This window comes from Mytilus californianus, unplaced genomic scaffold, assembly GCF_021869535.1.
Source record: "Mytilus californianus isolate M0D057914Y unplaced genomic scaffold, xbMytCali1.0.p SCAF_2, whole genome shotgun sequence".
Taxonomy (NCBI): Eukaryota; Metazoa; Mollusca; class Bivalvia; order Mytilida; family Mytilidae; genus Mytilus; species Mytilus californianus.
In genome coordinates, this window is record NW_026262668.1 from 116990974 (window position 1) to 117010075 (window position 19102).

Consider the following 19102-nt stretch of genomic DNA (forward strand, 5'->3'; position numbering starts at 1 on the left):
TATCACAAAAACGATAGGATAAAACAAAGGGTAATACACAAAACCCATCACAAAAACGATAGGATAAAACAAAGGGAATACACAAAACCAATCACATAAACGATAGGATAAAACAAAGGGTAATACACAAAACCCATCACAAAAAACGATAGGATAAAACAAAGGGTAATACACAAAACCCATCACAAAAACGATAGGATAAAACAAAGGGTAATACACAAAACCCATCACATAAATGATAGGATAAAACAAAGGGTAATACACAAAACCCATCACATAAACGATAGGATAAAACAAAGGTTAATACACAAAACCCATCACATAAACGATAGGATAAAACAAAGGTTAATACACAAAACCCATCACATAAACGATAGGATAAAACAAAGGGTAATACACAAAACCCGTCACAAAAACGATAGGATAAAACAAACGGTAATACACAAAACCCATCACATAAACGATAGGATAAAACAAAGGGTAATACATAAAACCCATCACAAAAACGATAGGATAAAACAAAGGGTAATACACAAAACCCGTCACAAAAACGATAGGATAAAACAAAGGTTAATACATAAAACCCATCACAAAAACGATAGGATAAAACAAAGGGTAATACACAAAACCCATCACAAAAACGATAGGATAAAACAAAGGATCATCTCAACGAGATTAATTTTCTCGCTTGAGCCGGTACGGCGAAAGTGAGAAAAGCAATCGAGTTGAGATGACCAATGATAATCTGTTTATCGCTATTTTACCTATGACGACGTTGTCAATTTCATTTTAATTTCATTAGCAACGCCACGTGCCCCCTTAGTTTCTAGCGATAATTTTTCTTATCATATACTTGTATAAAATATTACTTTAATTTTACAGTTCAATAACATTTGAAAATACTTAAAAGGCTATGAAAGGGTTATTATTTTTATTAACCAGATTCCTAAGAATTTCCTCGGCGGGCTGATAAACGAACCTTTATTGACTGCTTCCGGAATGTTATCACATGCCTTTCCGTTATTGTCCGTGTGGTTTATCACATGCAACTTCGTGCATTTCCGGAAATTTGTTTGTAAACATGGCAGACGTGACAATAAATTTTTCAAACTAAGAACATTATAATTGTTGTGATATGTCACATGATAAATGAAATGCTCGTTATATCAATAAAAACAATTAAAGTTAATAAATTTGTATTTGGTTGTCTGTAAATCATTATCTAGAAGTTCAAAAAAATTTTAATAGTTCTTGTCTGTATTTCTTCTGCTGAAGTATATGATAAAAAGATCATTACATGTCATTTTTCATATAAGACCCTTTATCGGCCCTCGTTCATGATATCATCCCTCGAGCCTCCGGCTCTTGGGCTGATATCATGACCTAGGGCCGATAAAGGGTCTGATATGAAAAATGCCATATAATAATCTATACATATCACTCGACTCCGCTGAGAAAAGAAATTATCAGTCAGCAAGATCAAAGGAAAATTTCGTAAAATAGCGATAATAGTAGTTATTGGCTTTGAACTAGTTTTAAGTAACTTCGAGTACTCTTATGTCGGTGGTTTGTGCCTTGTAACATTATTTTGAGTTGAGCCAATTGCAACTGATTTTTACAGTTTGTTCTTATGTTGTGCTGTTTCACCACTGTTCCTGGTTAGGGAAGAGTTAAGAGCTCATAAACATGTTTAACCCCCGTCACATTTTTTATGAGCCTGTCCCAAGTCAGGAGCCTGTAGTTCAGTGTTTGACGTTAGTTCATGTCTGTAATATTTTTTCTCCGTTACTTGTTTTTCTCCGTTAATTGTTTAGTAATGAATTAGGTCGTTAGTTTTCTCGTTTGAATTGTTTTTCATGTCTGGGCCCTTTATGGCAGACTATACGGTATGCGTTTTTCCCATTGTTGAAAACCTAACGGTTGCCTATAATTGCTTATATAATCTTCCTTTAAACTATGGTGGATAGTTGTCTCATTGACAGTCATACAACATCTCCTTATTTTTATAATAGTGTTGTTGTTTTCCTTATTAACTGCAGAAGAGGTTCATTTGTCATAAAAAGAGGCTTTAACTGCCAAATTCATCAACACTGAATTCACTCAACTCTCAAATCTCATATAACTTACTAAAACATTTGTCAGAATTACAAAATCCATAAGTACCAATAGACACTATAATTTATGAGATTGTTATAAAGTTTGTATTTATTTCAGGTGCCGAATTTAGCCATTAAAGAATGCACTAATTTTACAGATATGTCGGGGAAGGATTTTATCAACCCTCGTAAAAATGAGAGTCTCGTGGATGGATACAAGCAAAACGCAAAACCTGAAAAACAGTAACTACTACTATGAAATTATGACGTTCAATGATTCTTTTACGAAATATTTTACTTAACGGGTTTATCTGCTTAAATGTTGTACCTTATGTAGCAGCACTATTGTATTGTACTCTATGTTCCTAATCAGATATATCAGCTATTCCACGGATAAAATTTCAAATATTTAGATAAACTTTCTTTATACTACAGGAGGTGGAATGTAACTGTAAATACGAACAAAACAAGAATCGTTGTATTTCTAAATAGCTGGAAGCCCGTAATTCATCATTTTTATTTCGAAGGTCAAAATTTAGAAATCGTCAACTCATATATATATCTTGGTATGTTCTTACATTTCAATGGTAAATTTGTTCAAACTCAAAAAAGAATGGCACAACTAGGAGCTAGAACACTTTCATCTTTAATTAACTCATCGAAAAGAGTATTGATTGCACCAAACCAAAAGTGTTGATAGTAATATGGTTGGATCTGTTCTGAACTATGCGTCCGAGGTATGGGGATTTCATCGGGCCAAAGATGTAGAATCTATTGATAATCGTTTTTATCGCTATTTACTCAACTTGGGTAAACCTGTACCAATTTCATTTTATGTTGAGAACTCGGGCACCTCCCGATGTGTATTTTAAGAAAATATAGAATTGTTAAATATTAGTTGCATTTAGTTTATGATCAACCTAATATTGTTTACGATGTATACAAAATTTTATGCATTGATGCTTTTAATGTGAAAAAAATGGGAATCCAATGTACGAGACCTTTTGTTTAGTTTAGGTTTGATTTATATATGGATTAACCAATATAACATAAATGTTTCATTTGATTTTATTAAATCTCGTATCAACGATCAATATTATCAAAGCTGGTATGTTTTAAACTAGATCTCTGTATTACTGAAAAATTATTACACCAGGGGTTTCGATATCACAAACTTGTCAATACATTTACTAAATTTTATCATCGGTACAAGGACATCTTTCGTAAATATATATTAACGTGCAGACATCTTATACGTTCAGGTATTTCACATCCCATCTTTTATTGTAATATTTTATACAAAGCACACAAATGCCGTAATTCACCTCAAAAGCTAACCAAACCTTTAAACAGACTTATTCGGAATGGATATAGTTACGATACTGTTGTCAGGTCATAACTGCTAGTAGTCCTTTGTTAATTCATGTATATTATTGTCATTTTGCTTAGTTACCTATTCTAACATCGGACTAGGACTTCTTTTAAACTGAATTTTGCTGTGCGTATTGCTGTGTGTTTGTTTATTCCACATTGGCTTGAGGTATAGGGGGAGGGTTGAGATCTCACAAAACAAGTTTAACCTCGCCGCATTTTTGCGCCTGTCCCAAGTCAGGAACCTCTGGCCTTTGTTAGTCTTGTATGTTTTTTGATTTTTTTTTCATTTATATGTTTCGGAGTTTAGTGTGACGTCCATTTTCGCTAAACTAGTAAACATTATTGTTTAGGGGCCAGCTGAAGCCCGCCTCCGGGTGCGGGATTTTCTCGCTGTGTTGAAGACCCACCGGTGGCCTTGGGCTGTTTTCTGCTCTTTGGTCGGGTTTTTCTCTCTTTGGCGCATTCCCCTTTTCCATACTCAATTTTAGATTTTTGTAGGGAGAATTATTTGCAATATGATTTTAATACCAATAAACTTACCAAATTACGTAGTGGAAGTTTAAAATTAAATTTAGAAACAGGTCGTTATGACAATATTCCTAGAATAAATCGTATTTTTAGATTTTGTAAAATTAACAATATTGAGGTGAATACCATTTTGAGTTGATTTGTCCTGTATATAGAACGTTCCGATGTGACTTTTTGCAAAATTATTATTGTTCCTGGCCAAATACGTGTACGAAAGCTATTTTTTTTGTGACAAGCATGGTCAAAACGCTTAGTAAAGAAACTATGTAATTATTTAAAGGCGGCATGGAAATTAAGAACGCAATATATCAGTTAAGATGTTGTACAAATGTTATTATAAGATATCTCTGCATAAAATATTTGTTCTCTGTATTCTGTCGTATTTTTCATATATGTATATACCTTGTTATTTTGCTAAAGCAATGTTGTTGTTCATTCATTCATTCAATTCCACATTGTTTCGCAAATTATTAAAAACAGAGGCGATTATTCAAATTGTTGATACGATTTAATTCATTAAAAGTGATTATTTTAATCTAGTAATGCAAATAATTAGGTTTATTTTTTGCATTATAATATAACTAGCAAAATCTGGGACCAATTGATAATTCATTAGTCCCAGTCAAAAGTATACAATATACAATATTAACTGGACGATTTCCATTATTAACTTTAACGTGATTGGTATTTATAATACACTGTATTAGCAATAGATGAATAAGACCATGTATATAAATTACTGAGATATCGCATGTTTCTTTACTTTAGTTTTGTAGTTGTTTCCAACCGTCGATTATTGAGTGATAGGATTTATAGTCTGGACTCGATAATTTGTCTTTCAAATTAGAACCGGAAGTATAAAATGGCATAAATTCACTGTTATGCACAACGTTTATCTTAAGTAGCTTTGCAAGTATTCCTATGAAAGCATCTTCCATTTTGATTATTTTTGTAAATGGTATGGCATAAGCAAGATTTTTGACTACTTTCATATTCGTGAGTATTGTTCCTCCAATTATATATGGCGGCCAAAAATCGAAAGGATATTCTTCTAAGGTCGTAAACCATTTCGAAGATTTTGTTCGAAACGGTTGTCTAAATCTTAGTTTGTAGCCAATGATTTTACTTTCTGTAGTACCAAGACTATCAACAGCAAATTGATGTAAACGTCTGGTATTAACTAAACGATCATCATCTAGAAAGTGCACATATTTTGTATTTATATTACGTTTCACTAACCAATCGATTGGAATAATCGTTTTATATACTAGACTATCGTATGTGTCAGCGAAACCAAACTGGAGAATATCGCCATATTCTTCATTTTCAAAATCAACGAGCGGTTGTAACCTTTCTAGATATCCTAAAACGAACAGCGTTTTTATACGTAGATTTTTCTTTGCTCCCCAAGTGTTCCGAATGGCGATCCTCTGGTCAAAATTTCCCACAAATGACTTTACAATAAAAACCATACTAAAACTATCACATACTTCACTGCTACAAAACTTTATGGACGGATCTTTCTTAATGACATAATGTTTAGTAACATTGTTCAATGGCTTTTCTGCAGTCCAACCAGTTGTCTCGATTTCTTGAACAACATCTTTTAAGTTGTTTAATGGGAATGTAAACTGGATAAAGTAGAACTTTTCTCCGGTCCAACATCTTCTCAACATCAAAATTACAAGAAGTATGCAAAATATATGCAGCAAGTTTTTGAATCTGAAAAAAAAAAGAATTCTATGACATTATATGGCATTTCATGATAATTTTACTTTTTTCGTAATTTTTTGCTTTCATAAATCAATCAAATATTAATCAATCTACTAGTATCATTCAATATTATCTTAATTTTTTAGTTAGTGTGCCAAATTGTATATGAGTTTTTGCTCTCAGAAGGGGTTGTCCTTAATTTTTAGAAAAATCTCTTCAGGTTGACTAGAACCAAGCTGAAAACAATATTCCTTTTGGGAGTTGATATAATAATAAGATGTGGCACAATTGTCAATGAGACGATTCTTCACCAGACTAAATGAAATACGACCTTCAACAATGAGCAAATCCATACCACACAGCAAGCTATATTAAGTCAGGGATTTCGTTACCACAAATTACTTAAAACCTTTACTTAATTCTTCCATATATATATAAAGATTTTGTTTTGAAGTTTGGTTGTACCTGTAGAAAACTTATTTCAAACGGGATAGCACATCCACATTTTAACGGAGATGTTGTTTACCGAGCCAGGAATTTGGAAACAATCCGGGTAAACTTATCGATCCTTTAGATAAACTTATTCTAAAAGGTTACCAATTCAACACTGTAATTAGATCTTTTAATATTGTTTTTATTGGTATTTATAGTGATTTTGTTATCAAACTAAATATTATTTGTATATACATATGCATATTCATTGCTCTACAGTCTGTCGATACCTGTATCTTGGCATTGTACAAGGTCATGTTTTTCTCTGACTGTTTATGACGTCTTTACACTAAATCCATTGGAGGTTGGATGTGTACTGATTGCTCTTTTAGTCTTATATGCATGATATTTTTCATTAGTTGTTATTTGCTTTGAACTCTCTGTCAGTAACTGCCAGTACTCTCAAATCTGTACTTAGTGTTTTTCTGTTGTGTGCATGTATAAGTACCCGTCCACGTCCACTCTGTGTTTTTGTTAGATTTATTTCTATTTGTATCCATCTGAAGAGTTAAGCCTTTTCCAACTGATTTTTATAGTTTGTTCTTATGTTGTACTGTAACACCACTGTCCCAGGTTATGGGGAGGATTGGCGCCCTCAAACGAGTTTAACCCCGCCACATTCTGTATGTGCCTGTCCCAAGTCAGAAGCCTGTAATTCAGTGATTGTCGTTTGTTGCTGTGTAACATATTTGTTTTTTGTTCATTATTTTGTACATAAATTAGGCCGTAAGTTTTCTCGTTTGAATTCTTTTACATTTGTCAATTTTGGGCCTTTTATAGCTGACTATGCTGTATGGGCTTTGCTCATTGCTGAAGGCCGTACGGTGACCTATAGTGTTTATTTCTGTGTCATTTGGTCTCTTTGGAGAGTTGTTTCATTGTCAATCATATCCATCTTCGTGGTAAGCGGGCAGAAAGTCACAGAACAAAAAGTCACAGGACAGAAAGTCACAATATTGATAAGACAAAAAGGCACAAATAATTGTTTGAATATATAGGAGAAAGTTCTTGTAATAATTTCTTTTTATTACATATATTCATTAAACAGTTTAGGAAATTGTTCATAAGACTTGATAAAGGAAGATTTGTCAAATTTTAATCATTCAAAGGATATATTCCTTGTCACAATCAAGTCATTCAAGTACCATGCCACTTTGATCCATTATTCTCTTAACAATTTTGTTTATCATTGTTGATTTATTTAGAATAAATTTTGTTTACAAAGGTGCTTTGTATATAATAGTTCCAAGAAAAATACAAAAATGTTTTTCAAAATAAGTATTTTCTAATTTAAAGAAAACTAATCTCAAAACTGAATTGTTACTTTTGTGTCCTGTGACTTTTTGTCCGTGACTTTTTGTCTGTGACTTTTTGTCTTGTGACTTTCTGTCCTAAATTCAGTATCAAAAACCCCAAAATGACAAATGTAAACAATCAAACGAGAAAACTAACGGCCTGAAGTCGATAATGTTAACTCAGATGGTCATCTAACATTGTCAGTGTTTTGATAAAAAGATCATAATAGTGTAATAAATATTTTTTTTAAAATCGAAACAAAATCCATTTATATTAGATATACGCCGTTTTGGAGGACATGATATGGAATTTCCTTTCAAAACATCGTAACTAAAAATTAAGAAAATTAAACCACAATATATGAGATTTATGTTGACGTCTATTTCCTACCAAACAATGATACGTTTATGAAGGTCTTTAAACGTTGGTGAAAATGACAAGAATTTAAAAAACGAAAATTTATAACAGGAAAATCGAAAATTGTGTGCAAACTGTAAAAAATAATAGTACTAGGATTAAACAAATTGTTTTCTCTAGGTAATTGCTGTACAAACTGGATCTATGCACTCATAAACTGAATAAAACTTTGAACGATTTCATTCAGCTTGTGAGTGCATCGGCCCATGTTACACACCAATAACCTCCAAAAAATAATTTGTTTAATTCTTATATTATTAACGTGTAAATTACATACAGTTTGCAAGCTTTCTGCGATTTAAAGTAAGGCTGCTTTTGGACGATTCTTTTTGTAGTTTGTCTACATTTTAACACCAAACTAGTACATGCTAAATTCCCTTAGAAATACTCGACTGAACTGATTTTTACTCGACCAGTCTGAATTGGTCTGCATTTTACTTGATATTACTCGAATGAAGGACAGAAAGTCACAGGACAAAAAGTCAAAGACAAAAAGTCGAGGACAAAACGACACAGGACAAGAATTCACAATTCCGTTCGAGATTATTTTTCTTTAAATAAGAAAACGCTTATTTCTAAAAACATTTTTGTATTTTTCTTGAACTAAAATATATAAAGCAATTTTGTAAACAAAAATGTATTCTACAAAAATCAATAATGATCAAATAATTGTTAGGAAAACAATTTGTCAAACGGTTGCTTGGAACTTAAAAGGCTTCATGGTGCCATGAAATATATCCTTAGCATAATTTAAATTTGAGAAATCTTCATTTATCAACGCTTATGAACAATTTCCGCAACTGTAACATGCATAAATGTAATAAAAAGTAATTATTTCAAGATCTTTTCAATATATATTCAAACAATTATAAACAAATTATTTGGGACTTGTTGTCCTTTCAAATTTGTGACCTTCTGTCATGTGACTTTCTGTCCGTTTACCTAAATTTTGCCAGGCTTAAGTTAGTGTTGAAAATTTTTCAGTAACCATATAATATATCTGAAACATTCAAAAAATTTTGAATAACATTTAAGATATTTGAATAATGGTAGAGAGTTCTAGTATTTTTGATGCTATATTAAGTACATTCAAATTGTTGTCCAAATTTCTATCCGAGGAAACTAACTAAAAATAGCTCCTAAATTGATGAAATACAATAGATAGATACAGAAATAGGTCTAGGTTGGTTAAGACTTGGTCAAGTATGGTTCAGACTAGGTCGTGTATGGTTCCGACTAGGTCGAAAACGGTTCAGACTAGGTCGAGCATGGTTCAGACTTGGTCGTGAATGGTTCAGACACTTATCAAATGGTTAAGTACTGGTCGAGTAAAGGTCGAGAACAAGTTCAGACTGTTAAGTATGGTTCAGACTACACTCGAGTAATATCGAGAAAATTTCAGACCAATTCAGACTGGTTTAATAAAAATCAGTACAGTTGAGTACAGATATAGGCCATATCAGACTTTTACTGGTTTGTAGTGATATTTACTCTGTTCATAGGCCACTTACATGTAAGATAATGTTCTTTTTCTGGTTTGTAGTGATATTTACTTTGTTGATAGGCCACTTACATGTAAGGTAATGTTTTGTCAGGTTTGTAGTGATATTAATACTGTTAATTGGCCACTTACATGTAAGATAATGTCTTTTTCTGGTTTGTAGTGATATTTACTTTGTTGATAGGCCATATACATGTAAGGTAATGGTTTTCTGGTTTGTAGTGATATTTACTTTGTTGATAGGCCACTTACATATAAGGTAATGTTTTTCTGCTACAAAGCCACATTATCTAAGCATAGAACTCGTACAATTTCTCATCGATCTGAAAAAACAAAAATAATAATTGATAAACATACAAATCAAATAAAAAAAATGGGAAACATAATTTTTAAGATTAGGATACGTTTTATTTGGGAAAAACACACAAATTACGAATATACACTATACACTAAAATATACCACCCTATAATACACTGTGCATAAGAATGACAGACGGATTTAATCAATACGTACAGCAAATCGAGTTGTATTTTTACCACCGGTAATTGGGTACTAACGAAGCGAAGAGAAAGGGAGAAAAATATAAACAAGGTAAGAATTCCTTTAATCTAAACCATTTCTATCGATTTGACGAGGTTACCACTTATAATATGATTTTCTGATGTATAATTTCGAGGTCGATCGTCCTCTGTTGGCCAGATATTCGAATGTTTTTCATTCTTTTTCCAGACAAATTTTTAGATTATGATAGTGTGACTTCATATTTACTGCAATTTGCAATCAAAAAGTTGTTTTCTAAAGAATATGGACCAAAACGATTAAAGCCTACAGTACGGCAACTTGCTCGTGTTGATATATTTACAGTGCGGCAACATTTTTTTTTCACTGCGTGTCAACTTGTTACTTTTATAATATGTATATGCCATTCTTTTAAAGAAAATATTGCTATAAATTCAAATACCTAATTATACATTTGATAAAAGTACAATTCGCTTGACAGCATTGAAGATGTATACACAATGTTAGGCCACACAGTCCTATTAAATCATTAGCAGAGCAGCAAACAAAGAAATAGTACATGTTTTCCAGTTGTATACATTTTATGTCAATATTTTACCCGTACTAAACATAAAAACGTTCTTAAATAATTATCTTTTGAATTTTCACTATCTTTTGGTATCTCTTTTTTTAAAGATTGCATTGCATCTCTTATTTTGATCACGTCAGATATTAGATGCAATGTAATGTAGTCAGTTAACATTGAACAATTGAATAAGCAGTTTACTTTTCTCCCTGTCATAAAATATTGGTAATAAAAAAAAATATAAATTAAGCGTTTACAATTTGAATACGGCACATACAAAAGCTGGCAATGTTGTAATTTCGGAAAGGCATGTCACTATTTCGCAGACCTCTTTTTCCTATCTCGCCTCGACAAAGTGGCGGAGGCGAGACTTAGACTTGCTGTTTCCGGCATTGCCGGCGGCGATAGCGTAAACAATTCATTAAAGTTTGTGATTAAGGCAGTTTAAAAGGAACAACGTATGGTTAGTCAATGGTATTAGGTATGCAGTTGTATTAACATTGGTTCATCTAAATCCAATGGATATTATATGATCCTGTCCTCAGTCATGGTTCATTGACTATGGAACTTTGGCATAGTTTGCATGTCAAGTTAAAGTTTATGACAATCTATTGATTGATTGGTAATTAACGCCACTTTAAGCACTATTGTGCTTTTTCGTGGTGGTCAGTTTTTATTGGTGGAGGATCCGGAGTGCCCGGAGAGAACCATCGACCTTCGGTCGGAAAAATATTAAGATTGCAGTCGAACGCATTGTCACGTGCTGGATTCCAATTCACGACCAACCTCAGTGTTGACAGGCAACTGGTACTGTAGTTCGATTACTTAGACCACTCGGCCACCGAGCCCCCCAGGACAATTTGAAAACCACATATAAGTTAAGGAAATTTGGTTTGAAGTTGAATTAACATTCAAACTTCTCATTCACACGTAGCCTTATTTGACCCTGCATCTTCAGTCATGGTTCATTTACCTTGAACGTTTTGTAATATAAAAGTGATACAAACAGCGGAATTTTTACACAATATTGAATGCAGCACATCATTTTCATAAGCTGCATTGTGCTATATTTATCGAACAATACCAATGAAAACTTTACAGTCATGACTCAAAGAACCATTAAATGCATGGTTTTTCTTTCAACTTTCAGAGAAATGAAATATGAATGTGGCTACTGCTTCGTAAAACTTACGTTCACCCTTGTTGTTCAACACATGACAGAGCAGCACTATGATAAGGAAATCAAAATCCAACATATATTTTTAGATTATTTTTATGTTGTATACTTATAAATACACAAGAGCTAGCATCTTGTAAGGTAAAGAAATATAGTTAAATACCCTCTAATAATGACAGGTGAATATCGTTTTGAATCCTGATGGTGTATTCTCATAAATTCTTGGAGAAAATCAACGAGAGATTAAAGATAGATTTGACAAAAAGCGTCAATTTAGTTATCTGCCCTCGGAAACAGTTTTGTTAAAATAATGAAATCGGTAAATTCTTATCGTGAAAGAGTAAGTTGGGTACACCTTTCACATTCAGGAGTGCTTTAGTTGCACTTTTTTCTACCTAAATAATTGATTTCGCCTCTCGCTAAAGATTCAACTAATTCTATAAATTTCAAGGCTAACTGTTGATTTTTAAACATTATGAATTCACATTTCTATTTTAAACTAAAGATGTAGGTCGAGTTCCATACCTTAATAAGTTTCAAAACAGAGAAGATGTGTTTGAAAATAAATAACCACGTGCTGCTATAACTTTTGAAGCAGTTACAAGTCTTACTTGTTTTGAATTAAATCATTTTATTTGACACAATATCAGATTAGAATTTAGAAATATTATACATCGTACTCATGAAAATGTACCACAAAAGGAGAAGTCGAATATACCACATTCTCACTACCCATCCACCCACTCAATTAAGTTTAGGCCAAACAGCATTAACAGCAGTCTTTTATTATTTTTTACCCTGTAAATAATAATATGGATTGGATTGGGGTTCTGTGACTTAATATTTTTCATGATAGTTCAGTGGTTGTTATTGGTTTATGGCTATAATTTTTATATTTGTTTTTCGTAGATTGTGTTTGTTATAGATTAGGCCGTTATTTTTCTCGTTTGAATTGTTTAACATTATTCATGTAGAGACCTTTTATAGCCGACTATACGGTATGGATTTTCTCATTGTTGAAGGTCGTATGGTTGTTTATAATTGCTTACATCCACTTTATTTGAACTCTGGTGGATATTTGTCTCTTTGACAATCATACCACATCTCCTATGTTTATATCAAAAACAATAACCAGCCACCAACAAAAGATGAATGGTCGGTTTTTTTATTATTCTTTCAAAATTTCGCCATTACAACAAATAAGATAACAGTTGTTAGTAGCATAAAGACATATGAATAAGACATATGAATAAATTTAGGATAATTAGGTTGAAGAAACCTTTTTGTCTTTAAAAACACAAGGTACAATAAGAGTACGCAATGATACCATCTGAATGAAATTAACGGCATATATTTTATGATATTTGCTATGTAGTTCACAGTGGCGTGGCACCAGTGTAGCAATGTAAGCATGTGTTAATAAATAATTTTTATTAAACTTTTTTTTAAATAAGAATTTTACAATAATTGATCAGCTTAAGGGTAAATATGAAGTCACACTCTCATTACTATGGCATGGTATTGGTTGCAAAAATTTGAAATTTTTCATTTAAATGCAATATTTCTTATTTAATTGGTATATTTCTTCATTTAAAAACAATATTTTTTTATTTGAATGGTATATTTTTTCATTTAAATGCAATATTTTTTTATTCAGATGGTATAATTTTTCTTTCAAATGGTATAATTTTTCATTCAAATGGTATAATTTTCGTTCAAATGCAATATTTTTTATTCAATTGGTATAAAATGTCATTTGAATGCAATATTTTTTATTCAATGGGTATAGTAGTTTTTTTATTTATATGCAATAATTGCATTATGGGAAATTCTTTGACGTCATGAGGTCAAATTTGCAACAACGTTTGTGATTGGTCGGTAATTGTTTGGATTTCTCCTCTTTCTTTCTAAACTTGAGTGACCAAGAATTAAAAAACGCGTCAGAATATCGCCCCTCTAACTAAATTTGGCGTTCGTGGGAGTTCGTGCACTGGCTGTTAATGCCAATAATGGCCAGGACGAGCAAAAAATGCGAGTGACAAGTAATAATAATTGATTTGACACACAACTTGTTCATGGATAGAAACAGATGCCTGCGTGCATGGCAAAAACACCTCCCATGAAAACCTTTTCTGAAGAAACTCTCCTACAGTCTACACATTGAAATAAAAAAAAAATACATAGCTAGCCCCCCTCCCCCTTCTAAGTCTAGATACATGTAATCATGACGTTCTTCAGTGCTATATTATTTTTTACTTTTCTTGATCCTCAGAGACGTTGCAGGAAGGCACACATGAAATAAGAATAAAAAGCATCCAGGACGTTACATTTATTTGGACTAAGCCCCCTCTTTTTTACTACATGTAGAAAAAAAATCACCTAATTCCGACAGCAGAACCAGAAACCCACAAGTAGAGACATAAGCTGTTATACTCCGGAACTAATTCTTTAATAAAGACAATTCAGGATAAATTGGAACCAGTTACTAACCCATGTTACAACAATAGTCCTATGACATAGGACTTCACTATATGAGGCGCGAACTTCATATTAAATACTATCTATAATATGTGCTCTCATGTCTTATGCTGCAAATCGTTTTACATTTTGGATTCGTTGCTGAGCTTTTTTTTAACTGTTCTCGTCTCCGAATCCCTTAAATAGATTTTTTTTCAAGCCCCACAGTAGTTCAATAATTACTATATGTCTTTGCATAAATAAGTATGCAGGGCATATTTCAAAGCATATTTTATCTTCAGGACTTTTAAATGATTTACCTTTCAATACTGCATTGAGAAGGGGTATACAAGTTTATTTTGTGACACATTATATAATATAATTAGGTATCCAACAAATTATATGATTGTACGTTTAGCTATTATCTAGACCCGTACAAAATGTATATAATTAGACACATTTAACAGGGGTGGATTCAAAACCTCGGTGTCTAGACAGGGGGGGGGGGGGGGGGGGGGGGGGGGGGAGTAGGTTCAAATTTAGATATTTGTATAGAGATGTATATATGCGAGTATTGGCAGTAATGGTTATGGTGTGCGTGTGAGGGTAGGGGTTTCAGATCAAAGATCGTTTCTATAATTCCATATCTTTTAGTTTTTACCATTTCACTCTATTCTTTATCCTTTGATCTCTAATATATTTGTCCTAAACATGCGTGACATATTTGCCACTGGACATAAGGCAACAAAAAGTCAATCAACGTATTCTGTATGTTTCATCATTTCTTTATTATGTTATCTATAGGTTTGGTCCCGCCCCTTATCTATTTTTTTGCACATTTGGGACGACATCAAAAGTTCAATGTAGGATAAAAAAAACTTAATTCATATAGTTTTTTTCACTGACCCCATACCCCCCCCCCCCCCCCTCTTAACTTAATTTGGGAAAAAAATGATTGACCAATAAGGATATATATAAAATCGATGTTAATTAAACAAAACTTGCAGCAATTTTGACCCCCCCCCCCCCCCCCCCCCAAAAAAAAAAAAAAACTATTTGAATTAAGTTTTTTATCCTTCATTGATTTTCTGATGTCGTCCCTTATCCTCTCTTTGTAAACCCAATTCATGTCCTGATAAATGGTGACTCATGCATAGCATCATATGTGGTTATTAAAACAAGAAACATATTCATATTATAATAATTAATGTATGCTAGGACTTATAGATAGATGTCATTAATCCCAGGTCATGTAATAAAGTAGGTCTTATAAAAATACAATAGCATTTTAATTTTGATGATTATATATATGTTTATATATTTAAAAATGCCATTTTTTTGGAAAAAAGGGTAGGGCAAGGCGTTTCTAAAACATAACAATGGGGCGCATTTTTTTTTTGTTCTTCGGAAGTGAGCCAGAAGAAGTCCATTTCTGTTTTTTTTTTGCATTGGGAAGATCTTCTGGCTCTCTTCCACCTCTTCTTTTTTGATAGGTTGACGGCAGAGGCACATAACAAACATGGCGTCGTTTAATCTAAATGAAATTAATAAATTTATGAATGCAGATATATTAGAATGTGAGCTGTTTTATAAACGTTTTTATGGTATGACAGCCTTAGTAGGACATCCCTGTAGGACGATAAGCTGGATAAATATAAGAACTACACGGACAATAACAGTTAAGGGACGATTATTTGATATTCTAGGGAAGGGATTTTGATTGATTGGTGTTTAACGCTACTTTCAACACTATTAGGCTATTCCGTGGTGGTCAGTTTAAATCTATAGATGAAGGATGGGGAAGGGAAGAGAGGGCATTATTATTCATTTCAATCTGTCGCTAATCATGCCTATTGTTCAGCTCTTACCAGGCAACCATATTCATATATGAAATCCTTCTGTCCCCCACCCCAACAAATAAATAAATATCAAATGGTTTTCCTCTTATTTAACACAAGTTTAAATTGATTGATTGTTTGTTGCTAATTTTAACGCCCAGTGAAAATTATTTCATGCTTGTTCAGGAAAACACGAGTTTAGAAGTCACGTATATAATATAAAAATGAAGAGATGGAATATGATTGCTAATAAGGCAACTATCCACCGGAGTTCAAATATGAAGTGGATGTAAGCAATTATAGATGAGATAAAATAAGATAAGAAAAATTTATTTTAAGTCGGGTTACATGAAACACTACAAACATAAGCTCTGTAGAGCTTTTTGCCGTCATGTAAACAAATGCTTTTTGTAGACAATACGGTAAGGCCTTCAACAATGACAAAAACCTGATACTGTAAAACGTCTATAAAAGGCCCGACATGAAAAGTGTGAACAATTCAAACGAAAAAACTAACAGCCTAATTATACATAACAAAACAATTTACAAAATATCAAATATGAGTCGAGACAGGAACCAACGACAACCACTAAACTACAGGCTCCATCCCTGGTACAGGCAAATAAAGAATATGGCAGGGTGGATATAAAAACGAAGATGTGGTATGATTGCAAATGAGACAACTCTCCACAAGAGATCAAATGACACAGAAATCAACAGCTATAAGTCACCGTACGGCCATCGACAATAAGCAAAGCCTACACCGCATAGTCAGCTATAAAAGGACCCGAAATCAAAAATGTAAAACAATTCAATCGAGAAAACTAACGGCCGAATTAATGTACAAAAAAATGAACGAAACACAAATATGTATAACAAAGCAACAAACGGCAACCACTGAATCACAGGCTCCTGACTTGGGACAAGCACATACATGCAGAATGTGGCGGGGTTAGACATGTTAGCGGGATCCCAATCCTCCCCCTAATCTGGGACAGCGGTGTAACAATACAACAACATGTTTGTGAGCAACCCATCCCGAAGCTGGGACAGTGGTGTAACAGTACAATAAAATAACAACCTGCACAAATCAGCAAATTAACTCAAAAGATCGGTACGAGACACACAAAAAAACTAACATTAAGACAATAGATACAAAGCACCGACATAAGAGTATTGCAATTACTGGAAGTTTACTCAAACCTAATTACAACTGGTACTGAAATAAATCTTGTTCTCCCAGACTGAGTTATCAATCAGTATACAACGCGCGGCAAAGGATCTATTAAAAAAAGAAAACAGTCTGAGAAACGTCTGGTTTACGTTGTATATAGATATAAGAAGATGTGGTATAAGTGCCGATGAGACAACTCTCCATCCAAGTCATAATTTGTAAATGTAAACCATTAAAGGTCAACGTACGGTCTTCAACACGGAGCCTTGGCTCAAACCGAACAGCAAGCTATAAAGGGCCCCCAAAAAATTAGTAGTGTAAAACCATTCAAACGGGAAAACCAACGGTGTCTAATCTATTTAAAAAAACCGATATACTTGCATAAATCCATATACAATGAAACGGTTTTTGAAAAGTGGACCGAACGTTTTGACCATCGAAATTTTGCAATAGAAATACTAGTTATGACCACAAGATTTTAACAGCCAGTGCAGGACTCGCACGGACGTAAGATTTAGTTAGAGGGGCGATATTCTGACGCGTTTTTTAATTCTTGGTCACCGGCATGTTTAGAAAGAAAGGGGAGAAATCCAAACAATTTCCGACCAATCACAAACGTTGTTGCAAATTTGACCTTATGACGTCAAAGAATTTCCCATAATGCAATTATTGCATATAAATAAAAAACTACTATACCAATTGAATAAAAAATATTGCATTCAAATGACATTTTATACCAATTGAATAAAAAATATTGCATTTGAATGAAGATTATACCATTTGAATGAAAATTATACCATTAGAATGAAAAATTATACCATTTGAATAAAAAATATTGCATTTAAATGAAAAAATATACCATTCAAATAAAAAAAATATTGCATTTAAATGAAGAAATATACCAATTAAATAAGAAATATTGCATTTAAATGAAAAATATCAAATTTTTGCAACCAATACCATGCCATACAATATCTAAAAATTTGTCTGGAAAAAAAAAATGAAAAACAGTTGAATATCTGGCCAACGGGGCAACAGAGGACGATCGACCTCGAAATTTTCTGGTTTTAGAGTATAACACTAAATCCTGTCTTTATTAGGTACTTATTGGCATAAAAAAATGAAGCATTATATATCAGAAAATCATATCGTAACCTCGTCAAATCGGTAGAAATGGTTTAAATTAAAAGAATTCTTACCTTGTTTATTTCTTTCTCCCTTTCTCTCCGCTTCGTTGATACCCACAATTTCCGGTGGCGATGATACACAGTGTTTATGGACAGATAATTGTGTCAAATGGAAAACGTATGTACTTTAAAAACGTGAAATATCAAAAATTCTCCATTTAGAATTGTAAAAACGTATTTGTATGTTAGATTTTGTATAAAAACGACAAAGTTAATAGTTTACATCTATAACTTATAAAATAATAAACCAACAGCTGAAATATAGTTGCCTTTCGCTGAATACTTCTAATTTGTTTGATTATATTTGGTCTCATCTATCCCATTGTTCAAATTGAAATACTATATATTAACGATGTTAACAAATACTGTTTTTTAGTGCATGACTCTCTTTATATAGGAAAAAGTATCATGTAACGTTTTCTTTTCTACAAAAGTATATCACATGATACCCTATGAGGAAGTGGGTACTTGGTACGTAAAAATACTACATGGTCATTTCCTGGTGATTCTCGATTTTCAACTATTAGATTAGTTTTAAACGATTTCTCATCAATAAAATAATTAAACACCAACAGTATGTGATAACATTATATATCGATTAGCTTCTAAACTTTTACGAATTATCTGCATCTCATTAATAGAATTAAAATGTATGTTCAAATTTTCAAATTAAATATGTAAGTATTGATATTTTCTGGATTTTATAGTACCAGACGTTCTTGCTGATCCCTTAAATTAAACTTGCTATTAATGGAATGACCCGGAAT

The 19102-nt window shown here is 32.7% G+C and overlaps 2 protein-coding genes across 5 annotated transcripts in view; one reads left to right on the forward strand and one right to left on the reverse strand.

The window, feature by feature from the left end:
* LOC127730849 (L-proline trans-4-hydroxylase-like) overlaps positions 1–4487 on the forward strand; it is a 21420-nt gene extending 16933 nt beyond the window's left edge. Inside the window, exon 7 of the mRNA XM_052239452.1 lies at positions 2215–4487. Within this exon, the coding sequence (XP_052095412.1) occupies positions 2215–2343 (129 nt within the window). The 3' untranslated portion in view covers positions 2344–4487. The remainder of the gene's footprint in view (positions 1–2214) is intronic.
* LOC127730845 (beta-1,3-galactosyltransferase brn-like) lies at positions 4484–18702 on the reverse strand. 4 transcript variants are annotated; one of them, XM_052239445.1, is made up of 3 exons: positions 18588–18702; positions 9670–9740; positions 4484–5720 (listed from the first exon to the last, which is right to left on the reverse strand). In XM_052239445.1, exons 2-3 carry the CDS (start codon positions 9702–9704, stop codon positions 4763–4765), a joined length of 993 nt encoding a protein of 330 aa, XP_052095405.1. In that variant the 5' UTR covers positions 9705–9740; positions 18588–18702; the 3' UTR covers positions 4484–4762. The 4 variants fall into 4 exon arrangements, with proteins under 4 accessions (XP_052095405.1, XP_052095403.1, XP_052095406.1 ...); XM_052239443.1 differs by having other exon boundaries at positions 18348–18697; XM_052239446.1 differs by lacking the exon at positions 18588–18702 and adding an exon at positions 9932–10002.
* Positions 18703–19102: the final 400 nt, after the last annotated feature.